A 17,838-nucleotide genomic window follows, 5' to 3' on the forward strand; every position below is an offset into this window, starting at 1 on the left:
TTTCAAATTACTTTTGCCATGTCGTTATGAAACACTGCAATGATGCAATCTGCAGAAATACTCAGGCATATTAACTTCTTTAACCGCGACTCTGATAGGAACTCATGGAGCAGCAGATGAAAGGAAAAAATCTCCCTGTTTTAAGCAAGGCAAAACCCACTTTTGGGCACTAAACCGAGGTGATAATAAATTCATCAGACAGTAAGAGAGAAGAATTACAATTTCAACTGCTCTTTTCTTAAAAGAAAGCAGATTTCTGGGAAGGCTTTTTAAAATTTTACATTTCTGGCACTTACATGGATAGACAAAACAAATCGCTTTTTTCCTAAAACTAAATAAGGCAAAGGGAATCTGCACTCTAATGCTGCAAAGACTGCAAGAGGAGCATGTCCAATCTGGAAAGGAGAGGACATCCATCGTGTCTGCTGGGAGGGAGGTCAGCACCCACGTGAGACCAGACAGACATGGACACTCAAATGTGGATTTTGAAGAAGACCAGGCTGCTGTTGACCACAGCGAGCACTCACATCACAGACCTTGGTCAAGAGCCCTGGATTTTTCTAGGCATTTCTCAGGTTTGCAGGAGCACTGCAACACGGAGGACTTTTGTGGCTGACCCTATCCCACTGCATCCTTGTGGGGTGGTGGCACTTGGGTCCAGATCTGATCCCTCTGGCCATGGCACGACCCACCAGCGTCCACCAAGCTACAAGTGGCTTCAAAAAGCTGGCTGTGATTTTGAATTCCCCTACAAGGTAGGGCACAGAAAGAAAAGGAGTCACAGAGAGGGACATGGACAGTCCCCCATGACCAGACATCACAGGAATCTGATCTGTGGCAAATCCATGCTACTCTAAGGTCAGTGATGCAGCAACAAACCTCCACAGTCCTGGTCCTAAAACACCTCCATATTCATCAGTTTGATTAAATCCTCGGGGTAAATCATCCACAGCACCAACACAAGTTTTACTCTCCAGCCTGGGACCCTCCCAAAACCTCCCTATTTAAATCATATACTCACACCAAGGTCTGGAGTGAGGCATTTCCTCACAGAGCAACGCTTTGGGACAACATGACTGAGCTGAATTTACCATCAAACAATCCACTGTCCAACTGCAGCCTGTGTTTCAGCTCAAAGACAGAAGCATCTGACAAACAGCTGAAGAGCCATGAGGGAATGAGGAGGGCTTGGAAAGCTGTCAGACACATGGATACATGGAGCATGTGTTTGGAGAAAATATAAAAACACCTTGAGAGACCTTCAGCCACTTCCTGACCTTCCCTTTTTCTAATATTTCTCAGAGACTCAGTGTACATTTTTCAGGAATTTCTATTGTCCAAATAACCTTCAGAAAAATGCCTAAGCTTTGGTCAGCCATGGAGCATGCCTGAACATCCTTCCAGAGGAAGTCAACTGCCCATCTTACTGCTCCCAAATGGCTACAGGAGAAACACAACCCACACAAGAGATTAGCAACCCCTCAGCTGACTCTACATCACTTTGCAAGTTCTGCTTCTTCCTTTACCAAAAATAACCACAGTTGGGATGTCTAGCTGGCTGAAGTGCTGTGGGATCTTGGACCAGGCCACAGATATTTATTTAGCCTGTTATGGGATTTAAGAGAAATACTTCTGCTGTCAAGCACTGGACATTTTGCTTTGCTCTGTGAGTTTCAACATCCTGAAAACAGGGAAGGGAAAACATGAGTGGATAAAGCAGGAATAGTCCCAGAAGAGGCTGTCAAGGAGCACCTGAGCTATGAACTGCAGCAACAAATCAGCTGCGCATCTCCTGTGTCCTCCTGTCAGCTGCTCCTGTGCTCAGGCACTTCCCACCAGGGCACGGTATCTGATGACTTACAGATTGGGTCAAACACCAAAAACATGGGGCCTTCTGTAAAGAATAACACAATCTGCAGCCAAAACAAGTGGATGGAAGATAATGCTCTGATTTCACAGATGGCACAGCCCAGCCTGGCGCTGCTGCTGAAGAAATGATGCTCACTTCTCTGATCTCATCCAATACTAAAGTTGGTCACAATAGATTTGTTTATGTTTTCCTTTATGGTTTTCAGTTGGTGGCAATAAACATGTAAATTTTACACGCACACAATGAGTGATAATCTTCCCTAATTACTGTCATTCTCCTAGAAAGGAAGGATTACAATTTTGGGGATCTGGAAGGATAATGACATAAATGAAAGTAAAATAGCAAATTGCATTTACAGGAATTTTCAAACCACCATCAACATTATACAAGTCACTTGAAATTGGTTTGCACAGACCATCTCTCAAATACCTGAAGGCCTGCTCAAGCCCAATCAAGCAATGTTTAATAATTTGTCCTACAGAGGAATTAAGGAAGAGATCATTGCATTTGTCTCAAATGCAAGAAATGGGGGATGTTTCATTATCTATAAAGCTCAAAAATTCAAAAATCAAAGGAGTTTTTCATTTTTATAGAAGCCATAATAAAAAAAAGAAACATATTCTGACATGATTGGGATAGATATAGGATATAAGAAAGTATTGATTTACACAACTAAAAACATATGCTCTGTACTCCCATAACAACACATTCTAGAAAGACTGACTCTCTATAGTCCAAGATATGAGGCTAAAAATTAGTTTGAGATTTTGTGCAGGAAAACAAAGCACCTCACATTTTCAGAGTGCAGGAAACATCCCTGTGCTCTGAAATGACCCCCACTGCTGTGGGCAGGACACAGGAGCAGGCAGACATCGCCTGAGCTGCTCCAGGATGCCTCAGCATAACATGAGATCAGTGCCATGAAACATCTGGTGGATGGTTCTATCTGATGAATTATGTTTTTAGCTAAAAACAGAGACAGGGTAGCAGATTATGTAGATGAATTGGCGGATAAAGCCCAACAAAAATGACGTATGGCATGAGTGAGTGAAATTAATGGACAATATAAAAATGACACATCTTGAACTGAGGAAATTATTCAACTTTTACCATTCTTTCATGCCTACAGTTTAAGGCACTGTAATCTAACCAAAAAACAGAGACGGGTCATTCAAATGAATAAATCATGCCAGAAAATGATTCAGCTTCCCTACTTTTTTTTTTTTTTTTCTTTTTCTTTTTAACTGAAGTCCCTAGGACTCAGCCCTTAGGAAGCCCACATAACCCAGTGTATTGTCCTGACCAGGCACTTTGTCAAAAGGGAAAAGGTTATCTTTTCTTTCATCTTGTAATTGAAAATCTGGGAGGGGAAGTGTTGGCAAAGCAGAGCACTGTACAAAGGCACCCATCATATTCCCAGGTCAGCTTTTTGCTTGGCTGCTAATGAAGGCAGTGGATTGAGGACACTGTAGCATTTGTTTAGCCCTTCCAATATTTCTGTTTGTTTTGTGGGAAGGAGGATCTCAGCCCCCACGGGTAACTGAGATGCTCTGAGCGCAGCCCAGCCCCTCTCCCAGCAATAACAGACACTCCTCCTACCTACACCCACATCCAACCAATATTTTTGTGCCCTCTTTCCATGCATTAGGAAACCTGAAATGAAATCCAACTCAGACTCTGAGAGGAGGCATTTGGAATCCAGCTCCCGCCTGGGAGGTCTGCTTTAGGACCACATGAGTATTCCTTTGCTCACTGTTTTATCCGTTTCCCTGGTAGTCCTCTGTAAAGAATATTAAACAAACATGTCTTTACAGCTCAAGAGCCCAGGAGAGAATGTTGACCCTGTGGAAAAACCCCTGGTTTTATCCACTTTTACACCACTTTCATCCCTCTGGACTAAAGATGTATGCACAAGGGTAAGGATTCATTGGGTCCACAAAGCCATCATGATGGACTGCTACATCAATCCATACTGAGGATGTTCTCCCCTGTAGCCTGATTTTAGAAAGTATTTTTAAAGGATTTTCAGGGCATAAAATATGTATAATTACAGCCAGGTATGTGGAAGCATCACTAATTGTGAGGAATTTTCTCAACAGTTGATGCTGCTCCAGAAAAAAAAAGAATAAAATATTTATTCTAAGGTTATAAACATATCCTACACCTCTACCAGCTTTTCAAAGATCCCTCTGCAGTAACATTTGTTGTTGCAAGGTTAAATCCTAACTGGAATAATGGGTCCCAAGCCCTATTCCTATGCCTCTCCACTCAGTTAAAGCTAGGCAATGTCCCTGGCAAACATGGGGAATGTCAAGCCAATACAGGTGCTTTAAGAAATTTTCAGTTGCTGATTTTTTGTGCTCCCCTCTCTCATTCCCCACCTGCCAGAGATGCTGCATTTCTATACATTTAATAGCTTTTTTTCAGCAGATAAATACATTTAAGAAAATGGATGATGATAAATGGTACCAAAAATGTCAAAAAACAGCATTTATAATAGCCTGCAATTTCCCTGAGTTATCCTGCTGACTTGGACTGTTCCAGGAGCTGCAAATTGCCGTGCTGCAGATAAGGAAAATGAAGCATCTGAGTTTTCTCACCAGTGACTACAACAAAAGGGTTGGTTTTGTTTTCTTAGGAAGAAAGAGGGAAATATTCTGAAGCTTTCTCTTCAGGCTAAAATCCAAAACATTTACAAGACTCAGGAGCACAAAAGCTTGAAGATAACCAGCAGAACTGATGCCAGTTCCATCAAAGCAAACCAGTAACAGCAACTGGGAGGAATGCAGATTATGCAGCATCCATTTCTATAGAAAACAAAACTGTTACACAACAGTTAAATAATTTAACTACTGCAAGTTATTATTCCTCAGCTAGTCTTTCTTTGGCTATCATGTAGCACTAGTCTCTTCTGTTTCTGAAGTTTGCCTTTCAGACAAAAAAAAAGGCAACTTCAAAACATGCAAAAATTAATGAAACCCATATGTGGGATACTGTCATTATTCCATGTTTATAAGAGGATCAGGTTTTGTTAAATGGGCTTATTTAATGCAGATGCATAAGCAAAAATATCCAGCAAAAGATCTGAAAGCTATTGAAAGCAAAATATTTTCACAATTTAAGCTAAAGCCACTATATATTTTGGTGCAACTTTGTTTATGGCTTCTCTGACAGCTTATAACTTCTCCTAACCAGAGAAACATCTCCTAGATAAGATTTTACCTTTTTGACTCTTTTCACCCTCATACTGCATTTAAGCTGGGCCAACATAAAAATCTATGGCTTATGGAAACATCTGTTGATACAGACACACAATTTTGACAATTTTTGACTTAACAACAGCTGTTGTTATTTCATGCTCTTTTTTGGCTAGACCAGTTGGTAAGACTGAAAGAAAATTGAAGCTGGGCTCCTTTCCTGACTTTGGTCTCTCTTTAGAGGCTGCAGTCAGTACCTCACTGAATGTCCCCCAAGTCTGTCTTGCCCACCAGACTCAGACAAGAAATAAAGGAAATACATCTCACCTAAAAACTGGCTTAAAACACCCCCTGCTGTTGCTGCTTTCTGCCTGTACAAGGGACTAAAACACCCTCCACTGCCCATCTTCCTGGCTCCCACTGGCACTTCCAACAGCAATCCACAAGAAACCCCAGGTTTGTCTTGCTTCCCCTCCTGCTATTTCTTTCCCAGGATCCAGACATCTGCCAACATCCTCCATAAAAGATAACACACAATATATTTAAAGAGCCAACCTGCCAAAAGGTATTTGGTGCTTCAGACAGTGCTACTTCCCAGACAGAGAACATGCACTGCTCACAGGAAGGCTTGCATAAAAACAGAATGTCCTTTTCTTGCAAATCTAATGATTGCCTAACAAAAAAAACCCCAACAAATTCAACCAAAATATCCTATTTTCAACATTTAATTCAGCTGCTAGTTGAAACAAGATGTTTCTATCTAAATTCTGTTTTCTTGAAAGAGAAGAAAACAGCTTACAAAGCTTTTAAAGAGCTCCAGTCTTTTTCAGTGTACATTCAAACTGTCAAGAGCCAAAGAAAGCCAATACCCCGCTCACAGATCTTTTCTATCCCCCTGCTCTTTCTAACAGAGAGGACTTGTTTAATCTTACCTTCAAACTTCTTATTTCCCTGCCATGCACTCCTAGAGTCTCTGTTGGTTGTGCCAATGCTTGCCCAAATGGACAGCTATAAAAAAACAGTTTAAACAGAAACTACTTATCTAGAGGAGGGAGAGCCCCAGGTTCACATGCAGAGGAGATATTTCAGCATTAAAGAATTCTCGGAGCTACTCCAAGACACAAATTTTTGTTGTCTGCTGCACTGTAAGGATTTTAAGCCCAGAAAGAAGATATTTATTTAGTCTATATACACAGATTTATAAGAAAGGCAGAGGATCCATCTAAAGTCTTCTGGGTGCTTTCTGCATTGTTTATACCATATGAAGTAAACTCAGCTTCCTCAAAGACAGAAAAGAAGAAATAAACAAAGCTTGACAAGAAAAATCAAACACTGTCCCCCAAATGTACAGCTATGAACCAAAAAAGCTTTTTGAGATGCCTCTCAATGTGTCCTCAAAACACATTAAAACAGAGAATTTGCAAAATGATCTAACACCCATTTCTGCCCATGCTGCAGGGAGGAGTTTCTCTCACCCCTTTTAAGATGCCGGTTTTTACAGTCATGGTTCTCTTTGGTTATCTACAGGTAGGAATATTTGGATAACCTTCATTCTCTTTTAAAAGGCTCAAAAAGCCTTTGACACCTCTTGACACATTTAAACACAACCTAAAACATTACTGCTCTGCTTTAACCATGCAGTGCAGGCACTTGAAGCTAAAACTTAGCTGCCTCTCCCTGAGCAAGAGGTCAGTAAGCATTTCCTCACCTTGTTATGGCCAGTGAGTTAAAAAAAAGAAATAATAGTGGAACAAAATACCAAGGAATCCTTATTTAATCTCAGCAGATTTTAACAGCCCATCCCTCTCCATGCTTTTGGTAGGAATTTGGAAAGGCAGAAGAGATTTCACACTCCTAGACGCAAGATCTCAGATTGAAACTAACGATTCAGAGAACTGCACCTCCAGCCTCTGAAAATGTGTATTTTGGAAATATTCCTCCCAACCACTTTCAGGCATTTAATATATCCAGCTGTGTTAAGAAACCAAGCAAAAGTTCAGTGTCAAGTAATTCAGGATTATGATCTTTTTTTGATTTATGGAGGTAAGCACAGTCTCAGACACAAGAAAAACAAGTCACCTGATGCTAAGCAGACTCAGTACCAGGGCTCAGACTAATGAGAGAGCAAGGGCAAGGATTCACGCTCCTGCCTCTTATCTCAGCAGCTGGAAGGACACCACATGAGGAGGGAGAGCACAGCCAGAGAGAGGCAGAGCCAGCCCCAGGGTACCTGCAAACACAGTATTGGTGTTCCAGTGGGGAAGATGGAAATGCTCCAGGAGAGGAAGGCACGTGGTATTGGATAAAGATGCAGGGAAGAATATGCCCCCAAATAATAAAGTGCAAAAATAAGGAGAAACTACTATTAAGTGGCTGTAATGGTATCAGGGTAAAGTCTTCAGGGAGAAGTAATATCTAACCAGGCTGAGGAAACCTTAAGCCTCCCATCAGGCCTTCTGCAGGTCTGAAAGGAGAGCAGCATAACCCAGGTTAAACACAGAACAGCAACAATTCCTCTGTTTCAAACAACACAAAGAGAAGAGAAAGCAAACAAGGTAATCTAAAAATACTTGCTCTATTTTTTGGATTAGTCTCCTGGGCGCAGCTATTAACTTCATTTTCACTGAGTACATCACTGGCACTAAGATGATAAACACAGCAAGTGAGAAGGGAGGGAGCAGTTAGGTTCACCGCTGCTCAAGTGAAAATCAGAAAGTTTGCAACATCAAGTACATGCTTATTTAGGCATAAATTTAATGTATATGTGAAGCAGAAAGAGAAGTGGAAGGAGAAGAACTTCATTAGCTGCAAGAGACCAAGTACAAAATAAAGCCTAGTTTAGAATTGCCCCCATCTGCTAACTCCTATACAGCTGATGAAGTGTATTTTATTAAACCATTGCAAAACATTTTATGTTCTTGTTACGGCCTCCTTGCTGGGGTTATTCCAAAGCAGAAGTCCAAAACACAGATCACAGCAGTAAAAAACCAAAGTGGCCATGGAAAGGAGGCACAGCAGCACTGAGAAGAAACTCTTACCCTTTGTGTCTACCTGCTCTGGGGTCCCAATTAAAAAAGTCACTCTTGTCCATGCTTTGTATATGTCATTTGGAGACATCACCTCTTTCTTCTTAGCATAATTTATGACTAAAGTCTTCTACCAAAATCCAGAAGTTTCTTTTCCTTGAAAGTTTCAATTAATTTGGTACTGTGACAGCAAGGACAGCTATGACTGCCCACAGCCAAACACAACACCACGGCACTCCTCTGGCCCTGGGGATTTTAATTCTGACCTGCACCTACCCCAGCTCAGCCAAACCCACTCCCTCCCAAACTTTTATTTTAGATCTCACATGTTTGGATACCAAATCACACAATTCTTCTGAGTAGACTACGATATTTGAATCATCCACTGCAAGATTAACCATCTATTCTTGTTTCACAGTCCCAAGCTTAAAGACCTCCTCACCACCACCAGTCCATCCTGTACAACTGCAACCATGTCCCTGCCAAGCCAGAAAGCCATCAGTGTGCTCAGTGCAAGGATGCTGCATGAAGAGGCAAACATTTAGTTATCACCCAGGCTTTTATCTCATCTGATGTTTTAACAGCAGTTTGAGCCCAGAAACATTCTGCAGCTGAGTCACCCTGGGCCACACCAGGGTGTGCATGTAACACCAAGCAGAAACAGACACCGAGCACAAACAGCTGAGATGCTGGAGGGAAAAAAACAGGTTTCCACCTTTGCATGAAAAATATAATAAGGGAAGGCAAACAACCTAAAATAGGTGGGAAAAGGCTGAGAACAATAACAAAAAGGGAAATCTGTGAAAGGACCATGAGGTGACATGCATTTTGATTCCATGTTTCCATGGAAAAATTTAACAATTCTTATCTACTTACTCCCATCATGCCTTTCATCTTTTGCTGTCAGAAATGCTATGCCTGGATATTGCTAGAGCCTGCTTCACCAGTGGCCAAGAGCTCCTGTTCATTTATCATGTCTGTCCTATGACTACTCACAAAAAACCAGAACAAATGTGTGGGAATATAATTTAAAATCTATTTCTTGTATTTATAAGGTTTTCCTCTAAGGTGGTGTAACTTCCAATGAACTGCAAAAAAACGTAATCTACAGAAAAGCATAAACAGTGACCTGTCTACACTGTAAGGGGCCAACTCTGCCTTCCAAAATATCAGAATGGAACTAGATAAGTTCCTTCAGAAAGATAAAAACCCAGTGATCTGATACACCAAAGCACCCACTTGTCATAATAATGCAGCCTCCATCAAAAGTCCACATTTGGTCTCCCATGTTATCATTTTAGTTTTCTCTATATTTAGACCAGGAATTCAGTGTGCAGTAACCATGTCTACTGTACAACAGTTACACCACAAAACTTTTAAGATATTTCAAACACAAATAAAAGAACCCATAGGATAAAGGAGATTGGACCATTCAAAAACAGCTTCCCTAAGGTACAGTATTCAATGCCAGCATTCCTTTGCTAGATTAACAGTCTTATACATCCATTATTTTATGGAAAGTATGGATACATACTTTCATGACTACATAAAAAATGAATGTATCAAACCACTGGAAGAGAACTCTAAACCCAGGATTTTCTGTTATTAAAATCTGCTAGATCTGTATTTTACAAACTTGTAAAATAACAGAGTCCTGATCCTTAAAAGGGTCTCTGAAAGCTACTTTAATACACTGATGTGAAATAATTTATGAGTGAACCCCTTTGTCTAAAGCAAGCCCTAAGTGAGCATTGCAGAAGAACTGTAAACAGTTGTCTTCAACCTAAACCATCTCAAAACTAGAGCAAGAATATACACACAACTCTGCCTTTGAGCCAACAGCATCTGCAGATGAAAGTGCAGGTAGATCTTGATGCTTTTAGCAATGAGTGTGAAAAAACAGAGGGATAAACCTTGCTGTGACTGGGAGGATGACAGAGCCAGATGTTTTGTTAGAGAAAATGAGGAAATGATGAAAAACCAGAGTATCAGGCAGCAATCTTTGCCTCTAAAGAGCTGAAGGGGAGGAGAATTAACTCACCATCTCCAGAGGTCAGCAGGGGCTGGCACAAGCCCTGTGGCCACGGTGGGGGTGGCGTGGGCACCTTCATCTGCCCCGAGCCAGACCTGGGAGCAGCATCCCTGCTCTGAGCCAGGGATTTGGCTCCGTGTCCACGTTCCTGCCTCACCCCTTAACATCCATGAATCCTGTGACTGAGCTTGGAAACTACTGTCTTGAGCTGGGGATTATCAGCCTTCTGCATAAAAAGGCAACGGAAATGCAGCACCCGGAGAAATTCAGTGCAGGACAAAAAAACCCTGCCACAATAGTTGTATAAATGCCTTCAAGGCATGAGTAATGGTAAAGGCCAAACAAGAACCCCAGCCCGGTTTGAATTTCTTTTTCTTTTCCTTCCCCCAGCTTTTATTCTCGCTCCCTGCAGCTTGTGTGGCGATGGCCAGAGCAGGCTGGGGTGATGTGTCCTACACAGCAATGAATCCACTCAGGGCTGGCCAGCTGACACAATTTCCTCACAGAGCTCAAAGCCTGTGCTCTGAGCATCCGGGGCAGGCACAGGATGCTGGTGGGTGTGAGAAAGGGCTGGCAGATGACTAGCCCAAAGCTTTGACCAATGGCTAAGTGTGTGTCAGCCTCCAGCATTAATGCCAGGCTTAGGGCTGGCTCCCTTTTGGCTCAGTTTTTCCATGTTTACTGTAGTTACAGGACAACATTTACAAAGAGAGGGTTACACAAGTGATTTTAAAGAGGCAGGGTGAGAACACAGCCTATTGTTAAGGCTGTGCTTTCCACCACCAGACCTAGCTCTGATTTGTTTCCAACACTTCAGCCACTTGCTCTGAAATTGTCCAAGCTGTTCAGGAGATTCCTGTGTTGTTCTGCAGGCCCTTTGGAAAAAAGGGATTTGCAGCCCCCCTCCTGTAGTATGTACATGTGCACATCCATGCAGATGGAGAAAATAAACTTCAGTGCACACAGACAATCTGAATTTTGTCAGGTCCTCAGGGTGAGCAGTTTGTAAAAATAGCTAATTCATGAGAAAATAAATTGGAGCCTGGAAAACTGTAACAGCCCCTTGTCTTGGGTCACCAGCAAGGTCCAGTAGTTTGGAACCATGGAAGCACCACTTGATCTGACAACTGCACCAGACTCTGCTCCTCAACACCAGCCACAGGAGGTGGGTGACACTCTACACCTTGGCCAGAATTTTATCTGTTTGGGGGAAGGAAAAACCTCTGCATTCTTCACACCTACTGTCCATCCCAGCACTCATCTCAGTACCATGTGGGTCTCTACTCTCTCCCATAAGCTCTTTTCCACCCCATTCAGTCCATCCTCTTCTTCCCACCTTCATCTCCTGCAGTCCTGCTGTCCCAGTCCACTTCCTTTGCTCCCTGCCAGACTCTGGCCAAGCAGCTCCTTGCTCTTCTCCCTGTTCAGCAAAGCACAAACCTGGGGGCCTACAAACCAAAACCAATGGGCAACAACAGACCTGAGGCTCTGTCCTGACAGCATCACCTCTTATCTGTAACAACTCCCAGGGAAGGAGGTTTCCTGGCCTCCCTAGGTGGTCTTGCAACAGTTTTATGATGGTAACAGGATGTTTTCACAACATCCAGCCTAAATCATCCTGGCAGATGAACAAATCAGTAAATTAAACTGCCATGGAAATCTGGGACTTTAATAACCACTATTAGATGTTGGCAGACTGCTGGATTGCACAATGGTTTTCTTTTTGCTGCACCAAATAAATGTAGTTCTTTCACTCTCTTCTCACGTTTCTTAATCTCTTCTCATTGTTTCCTTCTGGACACTTTCCAATCTGTCTGCATCTTCCTCTGAGCAGAGCACCCCAAACTGGATTTGATGGCACTGATGATGGCTTCACAGTGCCACACATGACTAAGTCACCTCCTGCACCTTACAGAGAACACTCCTTCAAATATAACTCAAAACATGATTTGTCTCTCTTGCAATAGCTCTTGCTGTTGATTCATTTGTAATCCACTAAAAATCCTCAGTCTTATTTTAGTCTATCGCTCTCCAGCTCAAACCTGACTTGGTAAAAGTGAATTTTGCTTTCTCCTTTGCAAATGCAGTACTCACTGTCTGTTTTTCTCTCTTATCTGGATGTGCTCTCCAGTTTCTTAAGGTTTTACTCTGAGCCTTAACCCTGTTCTCTCAAGTGCCTACAGTCCCTCCCGACCTGAGTGAGTGATGATAACCTGAGTTATCATCTGAGTGTTATAAAATACCTCCATCTTCCAAATTGTGACTGAAAATACTTCAAGTTCCCCCCCAGAAAGTGACCTTGATGATATATCAATTGTTACTGCACTACTTGGATCAGTGGAGGGATGAAAATGCAAGAGTTTTCTAAGCTCCATTCTCTGCCACTTCTGAAAACACAGACATCAATTAAATACTGATTCCTCTGGTAAAGGTAGGATGCATTCAATTCAATAGGAACTAACTAATACAATTAATAAATGCAAGGGGAAGGCTGTTCCCCAGTGAACTCTGTTCCTGAGGTCAGTCAGCTACAATTTCTCAGTCACAGGCTCAGACAACCAAAGCTGTTGGATGAACCCAGCAACACAACCTTATCCATCCTGCCACGTGAAGACAAAGATTCAGCAAATCACAGCCAGTTTCTGGGATCAACACAAGAGGAGCATATCAGGGTACAGTTAATTTTAAACTGCTGCTTTACTTTGATATTACAGCATGCAGAAACCAAACAAAGTTTCTCATTAGAGTTAAAAATTATTCCATTTTAAAAACACCAAAGTCTCATTTTAATAGATCACATCAAGTGATTGTCCCAGCTCTACTCAAGACTCCTGCACTAAGCAGAAAAATAAGGACCAGAAGAGTCTTTGTCAGGATAAGTACCCACTGCCCACCATGCAGGGAGCCTGGAAGTTCTGGTTACTTTTATAGCTGAACAGGTACAACCTCTGAGAAAAAATTCTGGAAATTTAAGAAACAGATCATTTAAAAACTCATTTTATTTGGAAAAAAAAAACATTTTTCCACTATTTCTCTTCATTGCTTATAACCCTACAGACCAATATTTTTTAGCAGCAGCATTTCCATGGCATACACAAAAGTCCTCTGAAATGACTACAGGAGAAAGTGTGAGATCTCACATATGTAACGATGGCATCACAGATCCAGCTAATTCTAAAAATTCTACCCAAATTTTCATTCTTCAGAGCCCAGCTTAGAAGAAAGAGTTTTCCTCCTTCTCTCTCCGGACTACTCAAGCTACTGTCCTTCAGCCTGACTGAACCCTACAAGAAATTGCACTTTTTAACTTCCAAGACTGTTTTTTCTTCTTAGTAACTTGTGCTCATGAAAAGCAGTGCACAAATTCCTCACCCATAAAATGGGAGCTAACAATAATTCCCAAGATCCAAAACTGCCAACAGCACCAGTGAGGCTGCAAAATACCTGCAGCTCCTGACCAGGGGCAAGCAACAACACTTCTATTTGCAGCAAGTTAAGAAAACCACCTTCACTAACCACAAAATGGCTCTGGAATGAGAAGCCAAGAGCACCTGAAAGACTCCTGGCTACAAAAAGAGGCAGCACTAAATAAAGCAGAGTCAGGACGTGGCAGGAGAGGCACAAAGCGCGATGGCTTTCACCAGGCTGCTCTGTCCCAGCCCACATGTGTGAATTAAGCTCTATTTATAAGCCTTCTACTCCTTCTTGGGTTTTTTGTGTTGTTTTTTGTTGTTTTTTTTTTTTTAAATGACCTTAATATAGTGCAGTTGTTATTTTGTTTCTGTTGAACGTAGCAACAGGAAACCCTGTCAGTCCTGCTGCAAAGTTTCCATTCCCCTGGCACTCCCATGAGTGCCTTGGAAAAGCCAGATTTCTGAAGAGGTGTTTGACAGGGTGGAAGGGAGAGGAAGAAGAGAAGAAAGCACACACACAAAACCCAAAATGCCTGTAAAACATGCAAAATGGAAGCCAAATTAATTTTTTTTTTCTCTTGTCTATTGTTTGAAAGTAAAAGGCTGTGTCCTAATTTGCATTTTCTAAAGATTTCTTATTTCACTACCAGATTTGGAAGTATTGGTCAGGAAAACTATCTTTAATAAAGTGTTGGTAAAAAAAAAAAATAAATCAGTAGCATCTTTACACTCACACATTCCAGTAATGAAAGACTTCCATATCAGACAGCACAAATATTAGCTTGGAAAGTTATTTTCTCTAGTCCCTGGCTAACTCACCAAGCAAACAGCTACAGAAATTAAGCCTTAACTTGTTAAAAACATAATAAACCTGATTTTATTACAAGCTTTGGCAAGACTGTTCTGCTGCTCAAAGAGCTTTACTGCGTGATGAGCAAAGATCGCTGGAGCTCCACCCTGCAGTGTAAACTCATCCCCACACTATTTTCTCTTTTAACAGCTTCATAATGGTAGGGGAGGACACAAACACAGCTGCTCAAAGGAAACGTGCTCCAACACAAGGCTGCCATCAATTTACCATTTACAAAACACATTTTCAGGAACATGAAACCACACATAAAATACAGGAGCAAATGCAAATCCAGCTATGAAAGGTAAAACCGAAAAAAACCACAGGTACTGACAAAGCAGAATTTGTACTTTGCTTTAAATGAAAATTATGTTCATGCAAAGATAAATATTAACTTTTTTTTTTTTTTAAATCACAGACAGTCCTTAAATATGGCAAAGCATAAGTAATAGAATACAATGCCAATGGATTTCTGATTCATGGCATGATCTTTTTATATTGTTTCAGTGACATGAGGAATATGAACTTTCCCCCCACATTTGATCCCTATATGTCTTCCCATTGTTCATTTTTCTTCCAGCTAAGGCACAAACACCCCCAGCCCATGATGTCTTTAGACCTCAGAGTGTGTGCACACACCAACATAAACCACAGGCCTTCTGCCAAAATCTCCCTGGAAACACAGAGCACGAGAAGAGATGCACAGACTCTCCAGGACCAGCCTGGCAGGAGCAGTGCTGGCACCTTGAAGGTGCTGCTGGCTCCCACACAGCATCACCAACCTCAAGTGCATTCCAGGACATGGCTTCTGTCACATCCTACACAAATCTTGGTACAACCTTGCACCATGAGGAACCTCTTGGCTCAATCTGTCCCCAGCTGAGAAAACATAAATGTGCCCTACCCCAGCAGTTGAAAATGCAAGGGTTAAAAAAACCCAGGCTATTTTTAAAAGGCTAAAGCAATACCACTGGATATCACTCAGCTTTGCAGAGGCTACAGAAAGGAAACCAGCTGGTCACAGCAGCAGTGGAGTTTCTTTATAAAGCACAGCAAAGGACAAGGTGACAACACCTGCACTCACCACTTCCTCCGTGCTGTCCTTCCGAAAATCCACTTCGTCCTCAGTTTTCATCTCCAACCTCCCTGTGCAAACAAAAGGTCCACAAAGGTAATTTAAAAACAAACTTCTTTCAGTGCTACTGATAGTTTTTTGTTTACTCAAACCAGTCCCACTCTCCACAAAAAAAGAAAAGAAAATCCAACCCCCAAGGCCCTTCAGCAAGTCCATTTGAACCCCTTCAAGTCCATTTGATTTCCAAATTCTGGTTTCATTGCTGACTTCACTGCTTCCTTGCTATTAATTTTAACAACTATCCTATCTGGGACTGAAGGAAACTGAAACAGCAGCAAGCATGGGGTTAAACTCCTGTCAACCTGTAGGTGAGGCCAAGCACATCTGCAGGTATTTGTCCTTGTATTTTCTTGGCTCCTATTCATCTCATAAAGAACCAAATTTTTTGCTATTTTCCTCCTTCCCATAACCCAAAGATAACACAAGAAGCCAGCCCTGTCCACCCTCAATAGGTATTTTAAGCATTGCAAAAAAAACCAAACTAACAACAAAAAGCCCAAACAAACAAAAAACCAAACAAAACCAAAAAAATAAAATCACAAGCTGCAAAAATTCAACCCACCTGCACTGCCTTAGGGATGAGAGAATTAACCCCCCAGACTAGGAAATCAAAACCTTTGCTGCTAGATTTTGCAAAGTCCCAACTGACTTTCCCCTTCTCCACACCCCTGTGATGGTGTCACCACCACAGTTGTACAAATTTCATGTCCCAGCCGCTTCCTCTGCCCAGCCAAGTTTTCATTAGTCACCATTCCCCAGGGCTTCCCCCTGCTTACCTTTTTCTGGCATGAAGTCAGCATCATCATTCTCCTTCAACCCTAAGCTAAGGACTCTCATGACACACAGGACACTTCTGGGAGAGTGATTTGACCAAAGCCACAATAGAGAATGGCTGTGTCAAGGCTAAACCCCCCTCTAATCCCACTCCCACTCTCATTTCTGCTAAAAACATACTCTGGACGGATGGCAATGCCTTCTGAAGGGTGGCATATGCTTGCAGTGGGTTTACCTGTACAGGGATTTAGCAAGAGGAGCCTCCCATCTTCATGGGGAAATTGTCCTAACAATCGTCACTAATGGTTTTCCACTGCCTTTAATGTCTACCCTTGTTTTTTGGGACCATCTGGTTTTGCAATGATTTTGCCTCAATTACATGAATTTGTGGGCAGACTCAAAAATCAAAGGTAATGCTATAAATTTCTGTGAGTTCCATTTGCTGGGAGATCTGCTCGGGGTCATGGCAATGCCACCATGGTTGAGATCCTGATCCAAAGACAGAACACTCAAGTAAATATTTGGTGCACTGAGGATGGGAGAAACAAGCTCACCCTGCTGGTGAAGAAATGGGGGATGAAGACATTTTGTCCTCAGGATGAAATTAATGACTATTTTTTCACTCTGTCACTTCTTTCTAAATTTCTATTAAGAAATACCCCAAAGGGAAAGTACTACAAAGCTATCACTGAGGTCTCTGGGTACAGAGCTCCTTAATGCACATGTGGCACTGTTTGTGACATTTTTTACCTGCTCATCCTGCCCCTCTAACAGGGGAAGGAAATTGCACCAAGAGCTTTTCCACAGGGAAAATGTCACTGGTAAGAATGAGGTAAAGACTCATAGGGTGATATTCTTCTGTCAAGGAATATTTTCTCAAAATGCTGAGATTTACAGGAGATATTTCTTCCAGGAGAATAGCTAGGGAGCAGTATTTACAGTACTTGTTATTTAAGATGGCAGACCCAACCATAAAATCTAACCTTGCTTGGTTTGGTTTCTGCCAAGAAACTGCAACTAGTCTGAGGTGTTTTGTCAGCACAAACCTGTGGCATCTCTTCTGTTCTCTTCTCACCCAGCCTGGCTACTGTGGTATGATTTCATAACCTAACTCCTTTCTTTTTTAATGAGTATCATCTACCTGCCTGACCTGCAGATAATGTGCTTGTGGAACCCATTACTCAGCTCTAATGCAGCTCTGAGTCTAAAGCTAACCGTAGGAGGAGATGCCTCAGGAAAGCAGGATCTGCCTTCAGGGTTGTGACCAGTCACTAGATGCCTGTCTGGATAAGGAAATGAGCCTTTTGAAGTCCTTGTTTTGGGGGTAGGAGGACTCTAAGCAGAGGCAATGAGATGAACAGGTGTATATCTGGGAGCAGCTCCACAATATAAATAAAAAAATTAGAGACCTCAACGATCTGGAGTAATAGCAACAGCAATTATCAGCTGATTACATCGCTGATAAATTACCATGACAATAAATCCCTCTGACTACAAGAGTTTCTGAGAAATGGCCTTGTGACCAACATTTCCTTTGGGAA

The 17,838-nt window shown here is 41.9% G+C and overlaps 1 protein-coding gene across 3 annotated transcripts in view; it reads right to left on the bottom strand.

Annotated features, from left to right (window-relative positions):
- The window catches only part of AKAP13 (A-kinase anchoring protein 13), a 203,070-nt gene that overhangs the window by 72,422 nt on the left and 112,810 nt on the right, over window positions 1–17,838 (bottom strand). For all 3 annotated transcript variants that reach the window (XM_015639124.3, XM_015639123.3, XM_033516895.1), the window contains exon 10: window positions 15,473–15,534. In XM_015639124.3, the coding sequence (XP_015494610.1) occupies window positions 15,473–15,534 (62 nt within the window). The remainder of the gene's footprint in view (window positions 1–15,472; window positions 15,535–17,838) is intronic.

Source organism: Parus major, chromosome 10 (assembly GCF_001522545.3).
Source record: "Parus major isolate Abel chromosome 10, Parus_major1.1, whole genome shotgun sequence".
In the NCBI taxonomy this organism is placed as follows: Eukaryota; Metazoa; Chordata; class Aves; order Passeriformes; family Paridae; genus Parus; species Parus major.